A 26,259-nucleotide genomic window follows, 5' to 3' on the forward strand; every position below is an offset into this window, starting at 1 on the left:
GCCGCACGTTGACTTTGCTCACAACTAGGACAGCGTTGCAGCCAACCCCATGTGGAAAACATTGGGTGCATGAGGTATGTTATTGTAAAAGAGTAGCTAGCACATTTATGAGTCTACAGAATCTTGTTAAATTCTAGGGTATATCCTGAGACAACTTACAATTCGTTTCTTACAATTCGTATGCTAAGGTTTAAACGATAAACATGGACAAAGTCGGTATACACTCTAGAAAGGGGAGAGAGACGAAGAAGAGAGTCTCTGAGCCAGAGCCTGACTACGAGGAAGAAGTGTTAAAAAAACACAAAAACGCCCAGGCAGTGACTGTTTTGGGCGAAGAAGATGCATCTGTAAAACTTCTTGAAGAGCTTGTTTTTGGTGCTGAAGATGATCTTGTGGAAAGGCTCGTGGAGGTAGGAATTCATTAGTTACATATGGGGTGTATTCATTACGCCGATTCTGTAGCAAAACGTTTCGTCTGTTACAAAACGTTTTGCAACAACTCCAAACGCTCTTCAACGTGACGTAAAATCTGTTGGGTTCTTAAACGGAAGTTGTAGTTCATTTTTTGCGGTTGCCATTCCAATCTGAAAAATCGGCGTAATGAATACACCTCTGCACCTCTGATTCCATACAGAATGATGCTGCCTGCCAGATGCTCAGTGGATTATGTTGCCACATTGTCAGCATGTCATAGATATAAATCCAATATTGATTGATAGTTAGTTACAACCAGGTAATAGACTAATAATCTCCAGTGTCATATCCCTCAGTCACATCATTTACTTTTAGTTTCATTGCAGTCAGTTTTTAGCAAATCAATTTCTTGTCAACAGGACAGAGAGGATGGAGGTGCCACACTTCTGGATGATGACGATTCCAGCGATTCCGATGTAGAGAATGAAGCACGGCTGAAGGTTCAGCCAACAAGGACAGCAGTATGGAAGGATGAGGATGATGATCTGGAGGAAGAGTTAGTTCCTGGGGCTGCAGCAATGTCTTATTGTGTCTTTTCAGCATTGATGTCATCATGTACAATGCTTCACACTTCATGTAACTACATTAGTTGTAGTCATGTAACCCTAATGTCAATTACATGGATATGTGAATCAAACATTGCTTGTATGGGCAGTTACTAGTGATGTGCATCTTTCCCTTTTGAAGACGAATCTATACGTATCTACCGTAATTTCCGGACCATTGAGCGCACCTGAATATAAGCCGCACCCACTGAATTAATTTTTAATTTTTTATTTTGAACATAAATAAGCCGCACATGTCTATAAGCCGCAGGTGCCTACCGGTACATTGAAACAAATGAACTTTACACAGGCTTTAACGAAACACGGCTTGTAACAAAAATAAATAGGCTTTAACGAAACACGGCTTGTAACAAAAAATAAAACATTTACAGTAAACAGTAGCCTAACAAGAAAGTCATTGGTCACTATCTTCCTCCTCCTGTGCACTGAAACCACTGAAGTCATCTCCTTCGGTGTCGGAGTTGAATAGCCTCAGAATTGCTTCATCTGATATTGGATCGTTTTCATTGTCGCTCTCGTCACTGTTTGACCTTAACCCGTTCGGCAATTTCATTGGTCTAATGAAAGCTTCATGCCTCAAAAAAAACTGAGCACGACACAGAATGTGTTTTTTTGGAGAAAAACATTTGAAAGCGGGAAAAATCCATATATTAGCTGCATCATTGTTTAAGCCGCGAGGTTCAAAGCGTGGGAAAAAAGATGAGGCTCATAGTCCGGAATTTACGGTAGATACATGGGCTCCAGTATGATATAGAAACCAGTGCTTGACCTGGACTGAAATAGCTTCCGGTATCCATTTTGGGTTCCGGAACTGTTTATATTTAGGTGCAGGAGCTCCCGCAATACTTTTGAGCTAATATTCTACAAGATGAAGAGGAGCTCAAGCAGTAGAACATTTGAGGTGCTGGTACTCAGCTCCGGTGAGCTCCTACCCAAGTCAAGCACTGACAGGAATGATACGTTTTAGTTTGCAACGATTTGGTTTGATGAGAGGAACAAATCGATACGATTTGGTTTGATGTGATAATATTCGATGCTACAACATTTGCTACATAAACACATTCATTTTCCATTCTAAATTCAAATCTGCTGATGATGGAGCTCATGGGCTGGGCCTCTGAGCTGGATCTGTTTGAGCTGATGTGTGTGTGTGTGTGTGTGTGTGTGTGTGTGTGTGTGTGTGTGAATGTCTATGGTGTATGTAGTCACCTGAGCTGAGCCATAAGGGAGACTAGTGGGCATCTATCACCCCACTATTAGATTGGGGGGGGGGGCTTTTTGCGTAGACATCTTGACAGAAAGGGTAGCAGAAGGTGAATGTTGAACTTTTGTTAAGCCTCGATCACACCTACAGAGTCATTGTGCAATATGGTACGCAGCATCATCTGAATGTGTGCAACCAAAGTTCAACTTTCACCTTCTGGTGTACCAAAATGCAATGACGCTATCGGTGTGATCGAGGCATTATTGGTCAGCGTGCGAAGCAGCGCTCAGTTTTAGTAGGCTACTGATATTCCCTCGGGTTGTCCAGCATGCAAAATTACTTGTAGATCCATAAAAAAAAAATATATATATATATATATAAATTAAATTAAATTAAATGGATCTACAAGTCATTTTGCATGCTGGGTATGTTTGGCAGCATGAGTGAAGGAGGCTTTGTTGCGAAATAGGAGGCCGATTCTAGATTTCATTTTGGACTGGAGATGCTTAATGTGAGTCTGGAAGGAGAGTTTACAGTCTAACCAGACACCTAGAGTATGTGGACAACTACAAATACTTAAGTCAGAACCGTCCAGAGTAGTGATGCTGGGCGGGTGGGTGTGGGCAGCAATCGGTTGAAGAGCATGCATTTAGTTTTACTAGCATTTAAGAGCAGTTGGAGGCCACGGAAGGAGTGTTGTATGGTATTGAAATGCGTTTGGAGGTTTGTTAACACAGTGTCCAAAATCAATGACTGTCAACGCAGTTACATGCTTAGTTTGACAATGAAGGAGAGGAAGCATCAGTTTTCACAACAGATCAGAGGTATTTTCGGAAGGTAGAAAGAAAGTAACATGAGCAAAACCTTTTAGTGAACTGACGATTCATAACGTTTGAGTCGATTTTCTAACCGATGCATGGTACATTTAGATCGATTTGTTTCTTAAACATTTGAACCAGGGACTGATGCGTTTTCGGTGAACCATTACATCCTTAGCAGTTACGCAACTGTTTTTTTTTTATTCATTCATCCATGATCTTTCCCTCCTGTTTCCTAGAGTGGACATGACACACCGGTTCCGTAGAGACCTGACCAAGAGTGATGCAGAGGCCAAGATGTCCAAACAGAAGTTACAGCAGAGGATGAAAGAACAGTAAGTGGATATTAGTAACACAGCCATGGAGTAAATACCGCTGGGATCTGGTGGTTCAAACTCACACTTCCAACTCATTTTTGCCAGGTTCCAAAAAGCAATGGGTGGAATGCCGTCCTGGGCAGAGACAAAAGTAAAGAAAAAGAATAAGAAAAAAGGTAAACCCACATTTTGGTTATAAACATCTTCATGATCCATGTAATATGTTATGAGAGATGCCCCTCACTGATGATTACCTACTAAATAATGGTGGTATAGTGTATACAGCAGGGTTCCCCAACTGACCGCGGGCTGAATTTTGGTGATTTTTATTTGGCCCTCCCAGGTTTTCTGAAGTAATTATTTTTTTTTTGGACATAAAACACTGTAAAAACACCAACAAATAATTTCTAAGTGATTTTAATTTTGGAAATCTGTTCCAAACTATTCCCACACATAATAGAGAGATACACACTGAGTCTACAAAACATTATGAACACCTGCTCTTTTCATGATATAGACAGTTTGAAATTGTTTTAATGAAATTGTATATTTGTTTGGGCTTCTTGCGGACAATTTGCAGTTTACAAATTATTTGTAATTATGTTCTGACCGTCGGCTCAAGAAAAAAATTGGCATGCGGCTGAATCTAGTTTGAGCCCTGGTATATAGTATACATTTGTGTCTTTTCAATAAAAGATGTCTATTTTCCAAAAACTAAAGATGACTCTGATGAAGACTCTGATGGAGACGACCTGATGAGGAAGACGGGCAACTTTGTGGGCTCATCCGACAGCCTTCCCAAAGGAATCATACGGGTGAGTTCTGTTCTCCCATCATCTCACCACTACCACATTTGAGGTTAAGTTAGAGTAAAACAACCAGGTCTCTCTCTGACTGCAAATGGGCACTCTAAACCAGAGTACTTTAAAGGTTTGGGAGTTACAAAACCATTACATTTTCCAGTATTAGATCATGTGGTTTTGTTTACATGTGATGCTAGTACATTTATTATGGATATATTTAACTCTCTTGCAGATGAAGAAGTGCCTACACGCCAACAACGATCGGCCGTCTGAGGACAGGCTGACCACGGTGCAGTTCCACCCCTCTGCCCAGGTTGTCATGACAGCAGGGCTCGACCAGTCCATCTCTCTGTTCCAGGTATTCATTTTACTCATCAGCTGCAGTCTTCTCTCAGGCATTATTGTGGCTGTCATCATGAGACATAGTATAGGGAATGTCATATACCCTTAATAATATCCTCCAGGCCTTTTTTTGACCATATAAGCAAAAAAATAATACAAACTCTCAACGGACCACCAAACATCCTTACGGATTATTATTTTATGGTTATTTTGTGTATCTGTGACACTAACAGACAAGTTTGTACTTATATTAATTACCATCCACCTCACTCTAAATGTCCCTCCTTCCTCTCCAGGTTGATGGGAAGACCAACCCTAAGATCCAGAGTATTCACCTGGAGAAGTTCCCGGTGCACAAGGCCCAGTTCAGCGTGAATGGGGAGCAGGTGGTGGCCACCAGTTTCAGGAACAAGCTGTTCTACATCTACGACATGATGGAGGGCAAGGTCATCCCTGTCCACACTGTCAGAGGTGAGGAGGAGGAAGCCTAAGGCTGCTCGGTAGTAATCTAACCAGTTGGCTGTTAGGTAGTGATATAGCCTAGTAATAAAAGGCTTGGGCGGTATCGAGATTGTCAAACCTTCATACCGACCTTGTGTCCATCCCAGGATATCCGGTAATATGGAATGGAACACAAACCCCGCTGAGACTTTGTAAACCGAAGGTTAGCAATGCTAACAAGTACATGTAAAATCTCAGTGCGAACATTTTATACAGTCTCTGATCCAAATGATTTGCAGGACAGACATCCCAACTCAGTTATACAAATAACAAAAAATTCTACAGTTTGCTGCACACACAAAACAAATATTAGACGGCAAGGCTCTTGATCCAGGAGGGATTCTCTGCTCTTACTAAGAGAAGCTTGTTTTTTGCAAGAAGCTATATAACTACTGTAAGTTAGCAAACCAAATGCACAACTGCAGAGTATTTAGCACATTTTAGACAAGTATTATACACCATTTTTAAAGATAAACTTCTTGTTAATCCAGCCACAGTATCTGATTTCAAAAAGGCTTTACGGTGAAAGCATACCATACGATTATGTTAGGTCAGCGCCTAGTCACAAAAAAACATACAGCCATTTTCCAGCCAAAGAGAGGAGTCACAAAAAGCAGAAATTGAGAGAAAATGAATCACTAACCTTTGATGATCTTCATCAGATGGCACTCATAGGACTTCATGTTACACAATACATGTATGTTTTGTTCGATAAAGTTCATATTTATATCCAAAAATCGCAGTTTACATTGGCACGTTATGTTCAGTAATGTTTTGCCTACAAAACATCCAGTGATTTTGCAGAGAGCCACATCAATTTACAGAAATACTCATCATAAACTTTGATGAAAGATACAAGTGTTATGCATAGGATTATAGATACACTTCTCCTTAATGCAACCGCTGTGTCAGATTTCAAAAAAGCTTTACGGTGACAGCACACCATGCGATAATCTGAGTATAGCGCTCAGCCACCAAAACAAGCCATACAGATACCCGCCATGTTGTGGAGTCAACAAAAGTCAGAAATAGTGTTAGAAATATTCACTTACCTTTGATCTTCATCGGAATACAGTCCCAGGAATCCCAGTTCCACATTAAATGTTTGTTTTGTTCGATAAAGTTAATCTTTATGTCCAAATACCTCCTTTTTGTTTGCGTGTTTAGTTCACTATTCCAAATGCACAAGGCGCAGGCACTAAGTCCAGACAAAGACAAAAAAGTTCCATCACAGTTTGTAGAAACATGTCAAACGAAATAGAATCAATCTTTAAGATGTTTTTATCATAAATCTTCAATAATATTCCAACCGGACAATTCCTTTGTCTTTCATTTGAAAGGGAACGGAGCTCGTGCTCACGGCTGCGCACGTAACTTAACTAAAGGCTTTCAACCAGACCACTGGTTCCAAAAACTCTTATTCGCTCCCCTTTTACAATAGAAGCCTGAAACAACGTTCTAAAGACTGCACTTCCTAAGGCTTCCACTAGATGTTAACAATCTGACCAAATTTACACTGTATATTGGATAGGCAATCACTTGAAAAACTACAAACCTCAGATTTTCCACTTCCTGGTTGGATTTTTCTCAGGTTTTCGCCTGCCATATGAGTTCTGTTATACTCACAGACATCATTCAAACAGTTTTAGAAAGTTCAGTGTTTTCTATCCAAATCTACTAATATGCATATCTTAGCTTCTGGGCCTGAGTAGCAGGCAGTTTACTCTGGGCACCTTATTCATCCAAGCTACTCAATACTGCCCCCCGTTCCCAAAGAAGTTAATGGCGCCGGATATATATTTTATATTTGAGATAATTCGAAATAGCCACCCTTTGCCTTGATGACAGCTTTGCGTACTCTTGGCATTCTCTCAACCAGGTAGTCACCTGAAATGCATTTCAATTAACAGGTGTGCCTTGTTAATTTGTGGAATTTCTTTATTTAATGCGTTTGAGCCAGTCAGTTGTGTTGTGACAAGGTAGGGGTTGTATACAGAAGATAGCCCTATTTGGTGAAAGACCAAGTCCATATTATGGCAAGGACAGCTAGAATAATCAAAGAAATGACAGTCCATCATTACTTTAAGACATGAAGGTCAGTCAATCCAGAAAATGTCAAGAACTTTGAAAGTTTCTTCAAGTGCAATCGCAAAAACCATCAAGCACTATGATGAAACTGTCTCTCATGAGGACCCCCACAGGAAAGGAAGACCCAGGGTTACCTCTGCTGCAGAGGATAAGTTCATTAGAGTAAACTGCACCTCAGAAATTGCAGCCCAAATAAATGCTTCACCGAGTTCAAGTAACAGACACATCTCAACATCAACTGTTCAGAGGAGACTGCGTGAATCAGGCCTTCATGGTCAAATTGCTGCAAAGAAACCACTACTAAAGGACACAAATAAGAAGGGACTTGCTTGGGCCAAGAAACATGAGCAATGGACTTTAGACCAGTGGAAATCTGTCCTTTGGTCTGATGAGTCAAAATTTTAGATGATTGGTTCCAACTGCTGTGTCTTTGTGAGTCACAGAGTAGGTGAACGGATGATCTCCGCATGTGTGGTTCCCACTGTGAAGCATGGAGGAGGTGGTATGGGGGTGCTTTGCTGGTGACACTGTCTGTGATTTATTTAGAATTCAAGGCATACTTAACCAGCATGGCTACCAAAGCATTCTGCAGCGACACACCATCCCATCTGTTTTGGGCTTAGTGGGACTATCATTTGTTTTGTAATAGGACAATGACCCAGGACAATGACTCAACACACCTTCAGGCTGTGTAAGGGTTATTTGACCAAGAAGGAGAGTGATGGAGTGCTGCATCAGATGACCTGGCCTCCACAATCACCCAACCTCAACCCAATTGAGATGGTTTGGGATGAGTTGAACTGCAGAGTGAAGGAAAAGCAGCCAACAAGTGCTCAGCATATGTGGGAACTCCTTCAAGACTGTTGGAAAAGCATTCCAGGTGAAGCTGGTTGATAGAATACCAAGTGTGTGCAAAGCTGTCAAGGCAAAGGGTGGCAACTTTGAAGAATCGAAAACATATTTAGATTTTGTTTTAACATTTTTCTTTGGTTCCTACATGATTCCATATGTTATGTCATAGTTTTGATGTCTTCTCTATTATTCTACTATGTGGAAAATAGTATACATAAAGAAAAACCCTTGAATTAGTAGGTGCATCTCAACTTTTGACTGGTACTGTAGGTTGGGGTGCCTTGTAAGAATCCGACCGCGAGTGGATAACCTGCCTCTACCATCAGTCCTATTTGCTAACGTGCAATCATTGGATAATAAACTGGATGAGCTCCGATCAAGACTATCCTACCAACGGGACATTAGAAACTGTAATAACTTATGTTTAACCTCTTATGGCTAGGGGGCAGTATTTTCACGGCTGGATAAAAAACGTACCCGATTTAATCTGATTATTAGTCCTGCCCAGAAACTAGAATATGCAAAAATTATTAGCTTTGGATAGAAAACACTCCAAAGTTTCTAAAACTGTTTGAATGGTTTCTGTGAGTATAACAGAACTCATTTGGCAGGAAAAAACCTGAGAGATTCCTTTACAGGAAGTGGCCTGTCTGACCATTTATTTGCTTTCTTTGACATCTCTTCCAAAAACTAAGGATCTCTGCTGTTACGTGACACTTCCCACGGCTCCAATGGGCTCTCAGAGCCCGGGAAAAACCTGAATGACGTAATTCAAAGCCCTGGCTGAAACACACGAGCGCTTTTGCTAAGTGGTCTATCAGAGGACAAAGGGCTTAGGCTCGAGCACTGCCCGCCCCCGCCTTTCTGTTTTTCCCTCTGTTTACAGACACGCAGATTCCCGGTCGGAATATTATCGCTTTTCTACGAGATAAATTGCATAAAAATTGATTTTAAACAGCGGTTGACATGCTTCGAAGTACGGTAATGGAATATTTAGAAATGTTTTGTCACGTTATGCGCCATGCGCATGACCGTGATTTACCATTCTGATAGTGTCTAGAACGCACGAACAAAACGTCGCTGATGGAACATAACGATGGACCCGATGCTGGCACTATGACCGCACTCAACGAACTATATAAGGCCATAAGCAAACAAGAAAATGCACATCCAGAGGCAGCGCTCCTAGTGGGCCAGGGACTTAAATGCAGGGAAACTTAAATCCTTTTTACCTAATTTCTACCAGCATGTGCAACCAGAGGCAAAAAAACTCTAGACCACCTTTACTCCACACACACAGGTGTGTACAAAGGTCTCCCTCGCCCTCCATTTGGCAAATCTGACCATAACTCTATCCTCCTGATTCTTGCTTACAAGCAAAAACTAAAGCAAGAAGTACCAGTGACTAGCTCAATACGGAAGTGGTCAGTTGATGCAGATTCTAAGCTACAGGACTGTTTTGCTAGCACAGACTGGAATATGTTCCGGGATTCTTCCGATGACATTGAGGAGTATGCCACATCAGTCACTGGCTTCATCAATAAGTGCCTTGATGCCATCCACACAGTAACCGTATGTACATACCCCAACCAGAAGCCATGGATTACAGGCAACATCCAGACAGAGCTAAAGGGTAGAGCTGTCAATTTCAAGGAGCGGGACTCTACCCGGACACTTATAAGAAATCCAGCTATGCCCGCCGAATAACCATCAAACAGGCAACGCGTCAATACAGGACTAAGATTGAATCTTACTACACCGGCTCCGACGCTTATCGAATGTGGCAGGGCTTGCAAACTATTACAGACTACAAAGGGAAGCACAGCCCCGAGGTGCCCAGTGACATGAGCAAACCAGATGAGCTAAATGACTTCTATGCACGCTTCGAGGCAAGAAACACTGAAACATGCATGAGAGCATCAGCTGTTCCGGACGACTGTGTGATCACGCTCTCCGTAGCCGGTGTGAGTAAGACCTTTTTAAGTCAACATTCACAAGGCCGCAGGGCCAGACGGATTACGAGAATGTGTACTGCGAGCATGCACTGACCAACTGGCAAGTGTCTGCACTGACATTTTCAACCTGTGCCTGACCGAGTCTGTAATACCAACATGTTTCAAGCAGACCACCATAGCCCCTGTGTCCAAGAACACTAAAGTAACCTGCCTAAATGACTACGGTGAAAGGCTGGTTATCAACACCATTATCCCAGAAACCCTAGACCCACTCCAATTTGCATACTGCCCCAACAGATCTACAGATGATGCAATCTCTGCACTCCTCACTGCCCTTTCCCACCTGGACAAAAGTAACGTGAGAATGCTATTCATTGACTAGCGTTCAACACCATAGTGCCCTCAAAGCTCATCACTAAGCTAAGGACCCTGGGATTAAACATCTCCCTCTGCAACTGGATCCTGGACCTCCTGACGGGGAGACCCCAGGTGGTAAGGTTCGGTAACAACAGATCTGCCACACTGATCCTCAACACGGGGGCCCCTCAGGGGTGTGTGCTCAGTCCCCTTGTGTACTCCCTGTTCACCCATGACTGCATGGCCAAGCACGACTCCAACACCATACGTGTTTGCAGACGACACAACAGTGGTAGGCCTGATCCCCGACAACGATGAGACGGGCTATAGGGAGGTGGTCAGAGACCTGGCAGTGTGGTGCCAGGATAAAAACCTCTCCCTCAATGTGATCAAGACAAAGGAGATGATCGTGGACTACAAGAAAAGGAGGGCTGAGCTCGCCCCCATTCTCATCGACGGGGCTGTAGTGGAGCAGGTTGAGAGCTTCAAATTCCTTGGCGTCCACATCACCAACGAACTGTCATGGTCCAAACACACCAAGACAGTCGTGAAGAGGGCACGACAATGCCTATTCCCCCTCAGGAAACTAAAAAGATTTGGCATCGGTCCTCAGATCCTCAAAGTTCGACAGCCACGTCATCGAGAACATCCTGACTGGTTGCATCACCGCCTGGTATAGCAACTGCTCGGCCTCCGATCGCAAGGCACTACAGAGGGTAGTGCGTAGTACGTTACTGGAGCCAAGCTTCCTGCCATCCAGGACCTCACCTAGGAGCATGAGCAGCAGTGTGCTGCATTATTTTCCTTTCTGTTTTCCATGACTCCAGCACCTGCAGAAAGTACTTGGATGTGCGTATGTTCTTCAGCTTTTGTACATATTATCTCAATTACCTCGACTAACCTATGCCCCCGCACATTGTATATAGCCTCGTTACTGTTATTTTATCGCTCCTCTTTAATTATTTTTTTATTTGTATTTTTACTTGTTTATTTTAGTAAATACTTTTGTTAACACTTAATTTTTCTTAACTGCATTGTTGGTTATGGGCTTGTAAGTAAGCATTTCACTGTAAGGTCTAGATCTGTTGTATTTGTTGCATGTGACAAATAAAATTTGATTTGATATCTAGCTGGCAAACATTTAGTTGTGTAACTAGGGGAAAGGGGGATACCTAGTCAGTTGTACAACTGAATGTATTCAACTGAAATGTGTCTAATGCATTTAACCCAACCACTGAGTCAGAGAGGTGCTGGGTGCTGCCTTAATCGACATCCACGTCAACGGCGCCCGGGGAACAGTGGGTTAACTGCCTTGCTCAAGGGCAGAATGACAGATTTTTTCGCCTTGTCAGCTCGGGAGTTCAATCCAGCAATCTTTCGTTTACTGGCCCAACTCTCCTACCCGCCAGGCTACCTGCCGCCCCTAGATCACCTGGCACGTGGTGGTAAGCTTTATAATGAAATATTATGTGACCGGTGAAATTAAGAATGGGAACTGCTTTATCTCCTAACGTATTGCACAAATTGACTGCAGGTATTTACTTAAAGTTGCTACAAATATTCAAATGTCTAGAAAAGAAAGTTATCTGTATTGACGGTGTTGAAAACCATCCCATGGCTATTTCCAAATACCGTGTTTTACGGTATACCACCCAAGCCTAGTTATTACTGCGCAAATTATTGTGTTCTGTGATTGGTTTGAAGATAAAATCGCTGTATATTTTATATAGTGGGTAAGTGACTTGTTGTGTGATTTGAGTGCAGTAACAATTATGATTGTCCCCCAGGTCTGAGGGAACAGAGGGTGAAAGAGTTTGAAGTCTCCCCTGATGGAGAATCCCTCCTTCTCACTGGCACCTCCGGATACCTCCATGTCTTAACAATGAAGGTAAGTGATTGTAGATGGCAAATACCTGGTATACCACACATCCAAAATGGATCAAAATGTAAGACTCCATTTTGGATCAGGCGCATACATGCATTGCATAAATGTCTGTATTTTCTCACTGTTGTTTTTTTTTCAGACAAAGGAGGTAGTGAAAAGCATGAAGATCAACGGAAACATTGCGGGAGTGGCTTTTTCCAACGACGGCAGCAAAGTCTTCACCAATTCTGGTGGGTTTTACCCTGGTCTAAGACACACAGCCACAGCCTAACACCACAATCACATCCTAAAGCCTTTTTTAGACTTTAGTTAACGCTTCAAAATGTGACTTTTTGGGCGACCTGACCAAATTCACATAGAAATATGAGTTATAGATCTGTCATTCTCTTTGAAAGCAATTCTAAGAAGCAGTAGATTTGTTCTATGTGTGCTATTTCTATGCTTCTGTCAGAGTTGACTTGGACTGGTGTAAGGCGGAATCAGATGCAGGAGACAGGTGCTGGAGTTGAGTGTCCTTTTAATAATTTGACACACAAAACAAAAAACGCGAGGCACAGGGCGCTACAGACAGACTGCCTGGGAAAAACACACTCCCAATATTGCGAACAAACAATATATATAAGCGGCACAAAAAGGCACGGGGCGCAGCCCGGTAAATCCTCTCTTCAATAGACTGTCAGGAAAAAAACGTAATAAAACACGGACCACCGTCCTGAATGGACAATCAACAATTCCGCACAAAATCCCCAACTGAAAACACACATTAAATAAGTCCCCACTAATGACATACATAAAACAGGTGCGGAACAGACAGACAAAACTAAACGAAACTGAAACAACGATCGGTGGCAGCTAATAGGCCGGCGACGACGACCGCCGAGCGCCGCCCGACCGAGGAGGGGCGCCACTTTCGTTGGATCCTGTGACAGTACCCCTGAGCCGCGCGCCGACACCGGCCTCGGGGGCGGCCCGGAGGGCGAGGCGCCGGCCGATCCGGTCGGCGACGGTGGAAGTCCAACAGCATAGGGGGGTCCAGAACGTCCGCCGCCGGAACCCAGCACCTCTCCTCCGGACCGTACCCCTCCCAGTCCACGAGGTACTGCAGGCCCCCTACCCGACGTCGGGAGTCCAGGATGGCTCGGACTGTGTACGCCGGGCTCCCCCCGATGTCCAGGGGGGGCGGGGGGGCCTCCAGCACCTCACTGTCCTGCAGCGGACCAGCTACCACCGGCCTAAGGAGAGACACATGAAACGAGGGGTTAATACGGTAATACGAAGGAAGTTGTAACCTGTAACACACCTCGTTTATCCTCCTCGGGACTTTAAACGGCCCCACAAACCGCGGACCCAGCTTCCGGCAGGGCAGGCGGAGAGGCAGGTTCCGGGTCGAGAGCCAGACTCTATCCCCCGGGTTAAACACGGGGGCGTCACTGCGGTGGCGGTCAGTGCTCTCTTTGTGTCGTTCGCTCGCCCTCCTTAAACATTCCTGGACCGCGTTCCAGGTCTCCTGAGAGCGCTTGACCCATGCCTCCACCGCAGGAGCCTCCGTCTGGCTCTGTTGCCATGGCACCAGGACCGGCTGATACCCCAGCACCACCTGGAAGGGTGACAGATTAGTGGAGGAGTGGCGCTGAGAGTTCTGGGCCATCTCGGCCCATGGCACGAACTGCGCCCACTCCCCTGGCCGGTCCTGGCAATATGACCGCAGGAACCTGCCCACATCCTGGTTGATGCGCTCTACCTGCCCATTACTCTCGGGGTGGAACCCCGAGGTCAGGCTGACCGAGACCCCCAGCCTCTCCATAAACGATTTCCATACCCTGGACGTAAACTGGGGACCTCGATCAGATACGATGTCCTCGGGCACCCCATAGTGCCGGAAGACGTGAGTGAACAGGGCCTCCGCGGTCTGCAGGGCCGTAGGAAGACCGGGCAAAGGGAGCAGACGGCAGGACTTAGAGAACCTGTCCACAACGACCAGGATCGCCGTGTTCCCCTGAGACGGCGGGAGATCCGTAAGGAAATCCACCGAGAGGTGAGTCCAGGGCCGCTGTGGGACAGGGAGGGGCTGTAATTTCCTTCGAGGTAGGTGCCTAGGAGCCTTACACTGAGCGCATACTGAACAGGACGAGACATAACGCCGGACATCCTCAGCCAAGGTGGGCCACCAGTACCTCCCCTTCAGGCCCCGCACTGTCCGTTCCACCCCAGGATGACCCGAGGAGGGTAGAGTATGGGACCATCGGATCAGGCGATCGCGAACACCAAGCGGAACGTATTTCAGGCCCACGGGACACTGCGACGGAGTAGGTTCTGACCGAACCGCCCGCTCGATGTCCGCATCCACCTCCCATACCACCGGTGCCACCAGACAGGAGGCGGGAAGTATGGGAGTAGGATCGATGGTCCGCTCCTCGGTGTCGTAGAGACGCGACAGTGCGTCAGCCTTCCGGTTCCGGGAACCTGGAATGTACGAGAGAGTGAAGTTAAACCTCGTGAAAAACATGGCCCACCTCGCCTGACGGGGATTAAGCCTCCTCGCTGCCCGAATATACTCCAGGTTACGGTGGTCGGTCCAGATGAGAAAAGGGTGACGTGCCCCCTCAAGCCAATGTCTCCACACCGTCAAAGCCCTGACCACGGCTAACAGCTCCCGGTCCCCCACATCATAATTGCGCTCCGCCGGGCTCAGCTTCTTAGAAAAGAACGCGCATGGGCGGAGCTTCGGAGGAACGCCCGAACGCTGCGACAGCACAGCTCCTACCCCAGCCTCGGACGCGTCCACCTCCACTATGAATGGCAAAGAGGGGTCCGGATGCGCCAGGACAGGTGCATTGGTAAACAGAACCTTCAGACGATGAAAGGCTCTGTCCGCCTCTGCTGACCATCGTAGCCGCACCGGCCCCCCCTTCATCAGTGAGGTAATGGGAGCTGCTACCTGGCCAAAACCCCGGATAAACCTCCGATAATAATTAGCGAACCCCAAGAACCGCTGCACCTCCTTCACAGTGGCTGGGGTTGGCCAATTACGCACAGCCGTCACGCGGTCACACTCCACCTCCACCCCCGAGGTGGAAATGCGATATCCTAGAAATGAGACGGCTCTTTTGAAGAACTCACATTTCTCAGCCTTGACGTATAGGTTATGCTCCAGCAGCCGCCCAAGCACTTTACGCACCAGGGACACATGCTCGGCGCGTGTGGCGGAGCAGATCAGGATGTCATCGATGTACACCACCACACCCTGCCCGAGCATGTCCCTAAGGACCTCGTCCACAAAGGATTGGAAGACGGCGGGAGCATTCTTTAACCCATACGGCATGACGAGGTACTCATAATGGCCAGATGTGGTACTAAATGCGGTTTTCCACTCGTCTCCCTCTCGGATACGCACCAAGTTATACGCACTCCTGAGATCCAATTTCGTGAAGAAGCGCGCCCCGTGAAATGACTCCACTGCCGTAGCAATGAGAGGTAGCGGGTAACTGAAACCCACTGTGATAGCATTTAGACCTCTATAGTCAATGCACGGGCGCAGACCTCCCTCTTTCTTCTTCACGAAAAAGAAGCTAGAGGAGACGGGGGATTTAGAGGGCCGAATGTATCCCTGTCTCAAGGACTCAGTGACGTATGTATCCATAGCCACTGTTTCCTCCTGAGACAGAGGATACACGTGACTCCTAGGAAGAACCGCGTCAGCCTGGAGGTTTATCGCACAATCTCCCTGTCGATGGGGGGGTAATTGAGTCGCCTTCGTCTTACTGAAGGCGATAGCCAAATCGGCATACTCTGAGGGAATGTGCACAGTAGAGACTTGGTCTGGACTTTCCACCGTAGTCGCACCGATGGAAACTCCTATGCACCTACCTGAGCACTCCCTCGACCACCCCGTTAGAGCCCTCTGTCTCCACGAAATCTGGGGGTTGTGAGTGGCTAGCCAGGGGATTCCCAGTACCACCGGAAACGCTGGGGAGTCAATGATGAACAGGCTGAGACGCTCCACATGACCCCCCCACGTCTGCATAACCAGTGGCACTGTGACCTCCCCTACTTGGCCTGACCCTAGCGGTCGACTATCTAGGGCGTGCACGGGGAAGGGGTGGTCCAGCTGAACCAGGGGGATCCCTAACCTCTTCGCTAACCCATGGTCCATAAAACTCCCAGCTGCACCTGAATCGACTAGCGCCTTATACTGGAAGTGAGGGGAAAAATTAGGGAAACAAACGGAGGTGTACAAGTGATCGACAGGGGGCTCTGGGTGTGGCTGGTGCGGACTCACCTGGGGGGCCGAAGCGGTGCTCTGCCTGCCCTCCGAACTCCCGGAGGGACCTCTCCAGCACCGGTCCACAGTGTGTCCTCTGTGTCCACATCGGGTGCAAGAGAGACCCCTCCCTCCGGTCCTCCTCGGTGCAGCCCCCCCTATCTCCATGGGCTGTGGAGCGGGAGGACTGGTAGGCGGAACGAACAGGCCCCGACTGGAACGTCCCCGGGCAGCTAGCAGGTTGTCCAATCTGATGGACAAATCCACCAGTTGGTCCAGAGTGGAGGTGTTGTCCCTACATGCCAGCTCCCGGCGGACGTCCTCGCGAAGGCTACACCTATAGTGGTCTATCAGGGCCCGCTCGTTCTACCCCGATCCAGCGGCGAGAGTCCGGAATTCCAATGCGAAATCCTGAGCGGTCCTCGTCTCCTGCCTCAAATGGAATAGTAGCTCACCCGCCGCCCTGCCCTCTGGGGGATGATCGAAAACCGCCCGGAAGCGGCGGGTGAACTCCGGGTAGTCACCCCGGGCCGAGTCTGGACCTTCCCAGACCGCATTGGCCCATTCCAGGGCTCAACCCGTGAGACACGAGACGAGGACGCTCACCCTCTCTTCGTCGGAGGGAGGGGGGCGGACGGTCGCCAGGTACAGTTCCAGTTGGAGCAAGAACCCCTTGCACCCAGCGGCCGTTCCATCGAACTCCCTGGGCGGTGAAATCCGGATCCCGCCGGCACCCGCTTCAGTGGGTGTGGATAGGTGCGTAGGGTGAGGGACCGGAGCTGGTCTGGCTGGGGAGGCACCTCTCTCCCAGCTCTCCAACCGGGCCAACACCTGATCCATGGCCGAGCCTAGGCGGTGGAGGAGGCCGGCATGTTGGGAGACCTGCTCAGCCATGGATGGCGCTTCTGCTCCTGCTGACTCCATATGTTGATGGTGCGGGATTCTGTCAGAGTTGACTTGGACTGGTGTAAGGCGGAATCAGATGCAGGAGACAGGTGCTGGAGTTGAGTGTCCTTTTAAAAATTTGACACACAAAACAAAAAAACGCGAGGCACAGGGCGCTACAGACAGACTGCCTGGGAAAAACACACTCCCAATATTGCGAACAAACAATATATATAAGCGGCACAAAAAGGCACGGGGCGCAGCCCGGTAAATCCTCTCTTCAATAGACTGTCAAGAAAAAACCGTAATAAAACACGGACCACCGTCCTGAATGGACAATCAACAATCCCGCACAAAATCCCCAACTGAAAACACACATTAAATAAGTCCCCACTAATGACATACATAAAACAGGTGCGGAACAGACAGACAAAACTAAACGAAACTGAAACAACGATCGGTGGCAGCTAATAGGCCGGCGACGACGACCGCCGAGCGCCGCCCGACCGAGGAGGGGCGCCACTTTCGTTGGATCCTGTGACAGCTTCACATTCTTAAGTTAGTTTTTGTGTCTTTTTACTTTTGGCTTTGTTCACCAGCTTCAAACAATATTTTTGTTTATGGAACATATATTTAACAGAGATGGTACAATGATTCTCTACACCAGTGGTCCTAGTTGGTCACCAAACATTTGTGTAAAAAAAACAAAACAACGATAAATCCTCGTGTTCCGATTTTTGTATTTGTTTCGTGCTGTTGGTGGTAGGTGCACTTGATTCAGCAGCCCTAGCACTGGGAAGGCAAAGTGTTCCCATTTTCAAAAATGTCATGTGTCTGAAGGTAGAACTCCACTTTACCCGGCAGGCCCAGAGAGCAAATCAAGTGCACCTTCAGACCTACCGCTGGCCAATCAGATAGCTCAGCTCAAGCCATAGACTGTAAAAAGAAGCCTCGAGCGCACAGCAAAGTTGAGACTGTGAGATTTCAAAACTTTTAAAACCATGACTAGAGACTCAGCGGAATATAGCTGATTGATTTTATGAATAAGTTCATGTTGAAATTCAGCACTGTCAATGCGCGTTCTCCCTACATCCACTCACACTGCAAGCAGTATAGCAAAGTGTTGTTAGCGGCGTCTTTTTTTTTAATATATAGTAATATATAAAATTGGTGCAGGAGGCAGAAATAATGCAGTGCGACTTCAGTTTCGCCATCGGCTGGAAGCCTCACCGCTGCTCTCTCCTTCAGACTGACCATCAGATGCAGGCTATCAGTCCAGTAAAATAAAAGCAAATGATTATGCTCACTCAGCTGTATACCTATACCTACAATTTTGAAATATAATTTCAAAATGATCTGAGAAGAACAACATTGGCAGGGCAATTCAAGCATAACCAATATGCAGTGATAATGTATTGGGTGTTTTTCCTACTACTAAACCTCATTGCTACAGAACAGTTTTTAAATAGGTTAATATTTCATTCTTTGTCATGTTTAAAAATAATAATATTAAAAATCTGAGCAGTAGATCTTGGCTTGTATTTTGACTCAGAAAGTGACCCCTGCCCTGGTGACCACTGCTTGTTTTGTCACAAACTGAAATTAGGCTATTAGCATTTTAGCAGAAAGAAAATGGCGGAGTGATTTCTGCATATTCCACCTTTTTTAAAGCTGTACATGGGTACCTGTATGTACCAAACTTTTTTTGATGTTGCAGAGGAGGGTGAGGTGTACATATGGGACATGAGGAGCAGTAAATGCCTGAACAGGTTCATAGATGATGGCTGTGTGAGTGGGACCTCCATGGCTGCATCCAAGAACGGACAGTATCTGGCCTGCGGGTGAGTCAGCCATTTTGTTTTTAATATTTTCCATGTCATTTGTGATATAAGGTTGTTGGTGTGTAGCTTTATTCATTTATTTATTAATTCATCCGTTTCCTTGCTGATGTGATTCAGCAGGGATAGTCCCTGTCGTTTTGTGATCAAACCATTGCATTGTCCTGTTTGTCTTGCTTCAGATGTCTTTTTTTGTTTTTATGCATGATTCTGCCACAAAACCTTCAGGATAATTGGGTTGTTCCACCAATTAGGTGCCTTTTTTAAGAAGTGTAACAAATATTAACATTGTCATAAAGAGCACGTTCAACTTAATAAAAAAAACATGTTATCCCACTTAAAGCGATTTAAATAAAACATTTATAGTAAGTGCCTATTATGTGCCAAATAAAGTTAACAGGGTTGACGATTTCATCTTTAATCAGCCATACATTTCCTCGTGACAGGGGGAATGGAATCTTGTTTTGTGCAACAGGAAGTGTTAATTAAATGCAAGCTTCACAAAAAAATGTAGGCTAGAAATGTTTTAACTGTCTGTCCATGGGTAACAGGGTTGACATGTTATGCTCGACCCGCTCAGTTTTCCACCAGAAAATGGCCAAAAAGAGTAGAACCAGCTCACCTGCTTTTACTCTATCATTTGACTATTTGACGTTCTGTTTTTTAGGACAAAAACTATTTTAAAAGGAATAGTTTCACGATATTAATACCAGAGTTCAGTTCAAGTAACATGGTTGATCTTAAAATGAAGGAAACATGTAAATTAATCACATTAAATAAATTATCTTCATACATGACTTTGTCAAAGCAACAAAATAACTAGGGCTGTACAATGATGGAGAAATGTTGGGGTTAAGCGAGTTAAAATCTTCCTAGAGGTGGACACATTGTTGAAGGAGGGACATGTCAAAATGCTGAATTTTTGGCACTTTATTCATATAAAAAATAAAAAAAGATTTATTGAATTCTCCATGTGGTCTACATTTAAAGGGCACTTAATTTAACATAAAAGGCTTTTAAATTGTAATATTTGTGCACATTTTCTACTTAAAATATCAACGGGATGCCAAAGGCACCCATTTCATGGAATAACCCAATTATATTTTTTCATATAGATATAGCTGTAGCACACAAGTTCACATTATTTTTCTACCATTTCTATTGTCTCAGGTCAGCGGCAGGTGTGGTGAACGTGTACTCCCAGGAGGAGTGTATGCAGCAGAACAACCCCAAGCCTATGAAGACCATCATGAACCTGGTGACCTCTGCCACCTCTCTCCGCTTCAACCCCACCTCCGAGATCCTGGCCATTGCCTCCAGGGCTGACGACGAGGCTGCCCGATTGGTCAGTCTCTTTCTCACACATACACCTAATGTTGTCTTTGTCATCATAACAGATACACCTGGTCTCTTGTAAATATTAGGTTTTATTGCAGCATGACTTGGATAGTAATAAAGTTTGAGTTGATTTAAAAGGAATTAAAACCATGTCTCTCTTTCACTGTCATCAAGTCTCTCCAAGTGCCATGTGTCTACCCTTCTCATTTCAGGTTCATATCCCCAGCTTCACAGTGTTCTCCAACTTCCCCATGTTCCAGAGGAAAACCATATACAGGGCCCACCGCCTGGACTTCTCCCCAAACAGCGGCTTCTTCTCTCTGGCCAACAACAAGGGCCATGCCCCTCTCTTCAGGTGAGTTTTGTATTTTTTCAGACAGCAGAAAATAAAAAAACATAAACACTATGGGTGACTTTTGATACAAATAAATATATTACAATAATAATTTGGTTTATTTTCAGGTTGTTGCATTACAAAGACTTTTGATGAAGAGCATCACAAGCAGGCTCGTAATCAACATCAAGACACCAAGCTCCCTCAATACAACTACCATTGTCTTCAAGAAGACATTTTTCAATGAAAAGGACTTCAATTGTGAAATCGGTTATGGTAATTTCATCTATGAAAGTGTCACAGCAAGAAACTGTCTTTGTTATCCTGTTTTTTTTTTCCCTTCAAATTTGAGTGATTACATTTTTTAAGTGTTCTGTTTTCAAAATGCATGCCCTGTATATTTCTTTCTGTCTACTTTAGGGTTTGACAAATGTTTGTATAATGGATAAAATACAACTTCATTTCCTTGATACTTGGTTGTTATTATTATAGTTTCTTCTGTTTCTAGATATCTCCGGAGAACAATAACATTATAGATTGACTATAATGCTTAAACAAGTATAGAAAAGCTGTCAAACTTGTATGTACTATAGCCCCGTTAGTCTACTCCATGTTGACCTGAAAATCTGTTGCTACCAGCCACAATAATGGACTAGAACAATTCACTGTGAATTCCATTTTGACCAAATTGCTCCTCCAAGTCTGATAGTGTTTAAAGTTGATCATTTTCACACAACTTTGGATTTAATACTTAACGTACAGTGCCTTCAGAAAGTATTCATACCCCTTGACTTATTCCGCATTGTGTTGTTACACCCTATATTCTAAATTGATAAAATATTTTTTTGCAAATGTATTAAATTAAATGCAGCAATATCTCATTTACATAAGTATTCACACACCTTTGCTGTGACACTCCCAATTGCGCTCGGGTGCATCCAATTTAATTTGATCATCCTTGAGCCGTTGCCACAACTTTGGCTAATTCAATAGTTTTTACATGATTTTGAAATAAACACACATGTCTATATAAGGTCCCACAGTTGACAGTGCATGTCAGAGCAGAGACTATACCAAGAAGTCCATGGAACTGGCCATAGAGAGCTGAGGTAGAATTGTGACAAGGCATATCTGGGCAAGGGTATAAAACCATTTCTAGAGTGTTGAATGTTTCCAAGAGCACAGTGGTCTCCATCATTGGGAAATTGAAAAAATATGGGACTACCCAGACTCCCTAGAGCTGGACCTCTGACCAAACTGCAGAGAAAAAAAATAAAGTCAAGGGTTATGAATACTTTCTGAAGGCACAGCATATCTGACCCAGTTTATCAGCAGAACAAGACCCAGGCCAGAAGGGCACATCAGAAAGCGAAGCTAATATAAACCCTTACTTTGCATTCATGCTCCCATTATGGCTCATAGAACAGTTTGATGGTGCCATTCGCACTGTGAAATTGACTCCGCTTTATTTTTTTTACTGCACGAAAGGGACCTCCCTGCTGAGCCACAGCTTTGAGAGAAACGCACACCTACAGACATCCAGATGAATGACGGTCACAGCACCATGTGTTACATACATTAGATCCTCCTTTAGGACGTCAGTCAGGATTGGCAGCATTCCAACACCTACATTTCTCCTCATTAGTGAAAGATGAAGCACTGTGTCCTCCCTAAGGCGTCGTAGTCGTTTGTATCTGCATTCAGACAAATAATTTCTCTTCCCCTCGTGTTTCAGTGCATCTTCATCACATTTATTGTTTTGGTCTGTCCTGAGGTGCTCCTGTAATATAATAGGCTGGAGAAATGTCTTTATGATAAATGAACCTTAACACCAAACAAACAAGAGTTTTCCCCTGTAGTCCCCCCTAATGCAGAAACCAACAAACTATTAACGGGTGGGAAGTACAGAAACAAATAATGAGCCTCATCAGCATTTTACTTGGTTTTTGTTCTCATGGTCTTGAGAGTCGGAAATAAATATATTTGCCCTGCAGATCAGGCATGGAAAAATAGCTGCAGTTGTGAAATTAATGGTAATTTGTGTAAATATAGGTTTAGGATAAACACAGATTCTATCTATTCTCTGGTCTGACTAATTTACAGATTTGCGATTTCAGCAGCAGGTTGCAGCAGTGTAGTTGGTGAACCTCAAAATATTCACAAACTCCTTAATCTGTCTCTTAGGAATATATGTGCTAGTAACAAAATGATCTACACTAATTAGCAATATCTTTTTACACAGAATGTCTCTTTTTCACACGCATGTTAAAGGAGAAATACAGTGCCTTTAAAAAAGTATTCACACACCTTTACTTTTCACATTTTGTTGTGTTACAAAGTGGGATTAAAATGGATTTGTCATTTTTTGTCAATGATTACACAAAATACTTTTTTAGTATTTAATGGAAAATAAAATACTAATATATTTTGATTAGATAAGTATTCAACCCCCTGAGTGAATGCATGTTAGAATCAACTTTGGCAGTCTTTCTGGGTAAGTCACTAAGAGCTTTGCAAACCAGGATTGTACAATATTTGCCCGTTAATCTTTAAAATAAAACTCAGTATTAGAAAAGGTGCTCTTAATGTTGTGTTGGATTTGCCCCAAATATAATGCTTTGTATTCAGGACAAAAAGTTCTCTTTGCCACATCTTTTGCAGTATTACTTTTACGCTTTATTGCAAACAGAATGCATTATTTTGGAATATTTGTATTCTGTACAGGCTTCCTTCTTTTCACTTTGTCATTTAGGTTAGTATTGTGGAGTAACTACGATGTTTTCTCTAATCACAGCCATTAAACTCTAACTGTTTTAAAGTCACCATTGGCCTTATGGTGAAATCCCTGAATGGTTTCTTTCCTCTCCGGCAACTGAGTTAGGAAGGACGCCTTTGTAGTGACTGGGTGTATTGGTACACCATCCAAAGTGTAATTAATAACTTCACCATGCTCAAAGGGATATTTGATGTCTTATTTTTTTACCCATCTACCAATAGGTGCCTTTCTTTGCGAGGCATTGGGAAACCTCCCTGGTCTTTTTCGTTGAATTTGTGCTTGAAATTCACTGCTCGACTGAGATACCTTACAGATAAATTGTATGTGTGGGGTACAGAGATGGGGCTGTGATTAAAAAATCATGTTAAACACGATTATTCCACACAGGTAGTCCATGCAACTTATCCAACTTGTTAAGCAAATTTTTACTCCTGAAGTTATTTAGGCTTGCCATAACAAAGGGGTTGAATACTTATTGACTCATGACATTTTACCTTTACATTTTTAGTAGTTTGTAAACATTTCTAAAAACATAATTCCACTTTGACATTATGGTGTATTGCGTTCAGTGACACAATCGAAATGTAATGCATTTAAAATTCAGCCTGTAACAACAAAATGTGAAAAAAGTCAAGGGGTGTGAGTACTTTGAGGGCACTGCAGTTGTTTCACCAACTCACCTGACTACTGTGCAAGCTGCTGTCAACTCCCCATCACAACACATACCCACGCACAATCAAACATATACCTGACTAGCTGGAAGAACCTTCTTTGGCAGTGATGACAGCAGCTTTGCAGGACAGTCACAGACTTATTTCATTATTTCAACTCCATTGCAGAAGAAAACACCCAGAAGAAAGATAAGGTAAGTTTGTGTGTCAACAATTTTTGTAACAGGATCAAGAGTAGCCTACGGCAATTTTTTATAAATATTATCTGTATGTGAAATATGCTTATGTATTGTATTACAATTACACCAATTGCTCATACGTTTTTTTGTGTAGCAATATTAACTGCTGTACATTTAGTACTATAAGTACTCTATGAGAGCAACGATTCGTATGTTTTCATTCCAACCAATCTTCTGTCTGTTGATGTGGGTCAGGTACATTTCAAAATGAAACACAACTATATAGTGACATTATCATCTGAACCTATAACAGTGAGCATCCCAGTTTGGCAGATACCATTCTTCCTTGATTGACAATGGTATAATCACTGAGAGGTTTCCAGGTAGACCTCAGTACAGGACATTCATTGACTGTAATTTCTGTTCCATTCGTAAACAGCCATTAACATAAACTCAGCAAAAAAACAAACGTCCTCACTGTCAACTGCGTTTATTTTCAGCAAACTTAATGTGTAAATATTTTTATTAACATTAGATTCAACAACTGAGACATAAACTGAACAAGTTCCACAGATGTGACTAACAGAAATGGAATAATGTGTCCCTGAACAAATGGGGGGTCAAAATCAAAAGTAACAGTCAGTATCTGGTGTGGCCACCAGCTTCATTACGTACTGCAGTGCATCTCCTCCTCATGGACTGCACCAGATTTGCCAGTTCTTCCACCAAGCCACCTGCAAGTTCCCGGACATTTCTGGGGGGAATGGCCCTAGCTCTCACCCTCCATTCCAACAGGGCCCAGATGTGCTCAATGGGATTGAGATCCAGGCTCTTCGCTGGCCATGGCAGAACACTGGCATTCCTGTATTGCAGGAAATCACGCACAGAATGAGCAGTATGGCTGGTGGCATTGTCATGCTGGAAGGTCATGTCAGGACGAGCCTGCAGGAAGGGTACCACATGAGGGAGGAGGATGTCTTCCCTGTAACGCACAGCGTTGAGATTGCCTGCAATGACAACAAGCTCAGTCCGATGATGCTGTGACACACCGCCCCAGACCATGACGGACCCTCCACCTCCAAATCGATCCCGCTCCAGAGTACAGAACTCAGTGTAACGCTCATTCCTTCGACGATAAACGCGAATCCGACCATCACCCATGGTGAGACAAAACCGCAACTCGTCAGTGAAGAGCACTTTTTGCCAGTCCTGTCTGGTCCAGCGACGGTGGGTTTGTGCCCATAGGCAATGTTGTTGCCGGTGATGTCTGGTGAGGACCTGCCTTACAACAGGCCTACAAGCCCTCAGTCCAGCCTCTCTCAGCCTATTGCGGACAGTCTGAGAACTGATGGAGGGATTGTGCGTTCCTGGTGTAACTCGGGCTGTTGTTGCCATCCTGTACCTGTTCCGCAAGTGGGATGTTCAGATGCACCGATCCTGTGCAGGTGTTGTTACGCGTGGTCTGCCACTGCGAGGATGATCAGCTGTCCGTCGTGTCTCCCTGTAGCGCTGTCTTAGGCATCTCACAGTATGGACATTTCATTTTATTGCCCTGGCCACATCTGCAGTCCTCATGCCTCCTTGCAGCTTGCCTAAGGCACGTTCACGCAGATGAGCGGGGACCCTGGGCATCTTTCTTTTGGTGTTTTTCAGAGTCAGTAGAAAGGCCTCTTTAGTGTCCTGAGTTTTCATAACTGTGACCTTAATTGCCTACCGTCTGTAAGCTGTTAGTGTCTTAACGACCGTTCCACAGGTGCATGTTCATTAATTGTTTATGGTTCATTGAACAAGCATGGGAAACAGTGTTTAAACCCT

General features: G+C 44.5%; 1 protein-coding gene across 1 annotated transcript; it reads left to right on the forward strand.

The window, feature by feature from the left end:
* Window positions 1–21,290, forward strand: LOC115197188 (U3 small nucleolar RNA-associated protein 18 homolog). The gene is made up of 14 exons (XM_029758493.1): window positions 1–74; window positions 189–410; window positions 834–970; window positions 3,302–3,397; window positions 3,485–3,555; window positions 4,100–4,194; window positions 4,415–4,540; window positions 4,821–4,995; window positions 12,065–12,165; window positions 12,302–12,392; window positions 19,026–19,149; window positions 20,317–20,491; window positions 20,697–20,839; window positions 20,947–21,290. The coding sequence occupies exons 2-14, from the start codon at window positions 204–206 to the stop codon at window positions 20,969–20,971; spliced, it is 1,566 nt and encodes a 521-aa protein (XP_029614353.1). The 5' UTR covers window positions 1–74; window positions 189–203; the 3' UTR covers window positions 20,972–21,290.
* Window positions 21,291–26,259: the final 4,969 nt, after the last annotated feature.

This window comes from Salmo trutta, chromosome 1 (assembly GCF_901001165.1).
Source record: "Salmo trutta chromosome 1, fSalTru1.1, whole genome shotgun sequence".
Taxonomy (NCBI): domain Eukaryota; kingdom Metazoa; phylum Chordata; class Actinopteri; order Salmoniformes; family Salmonidae; genus Salmo; species Salmo trutta.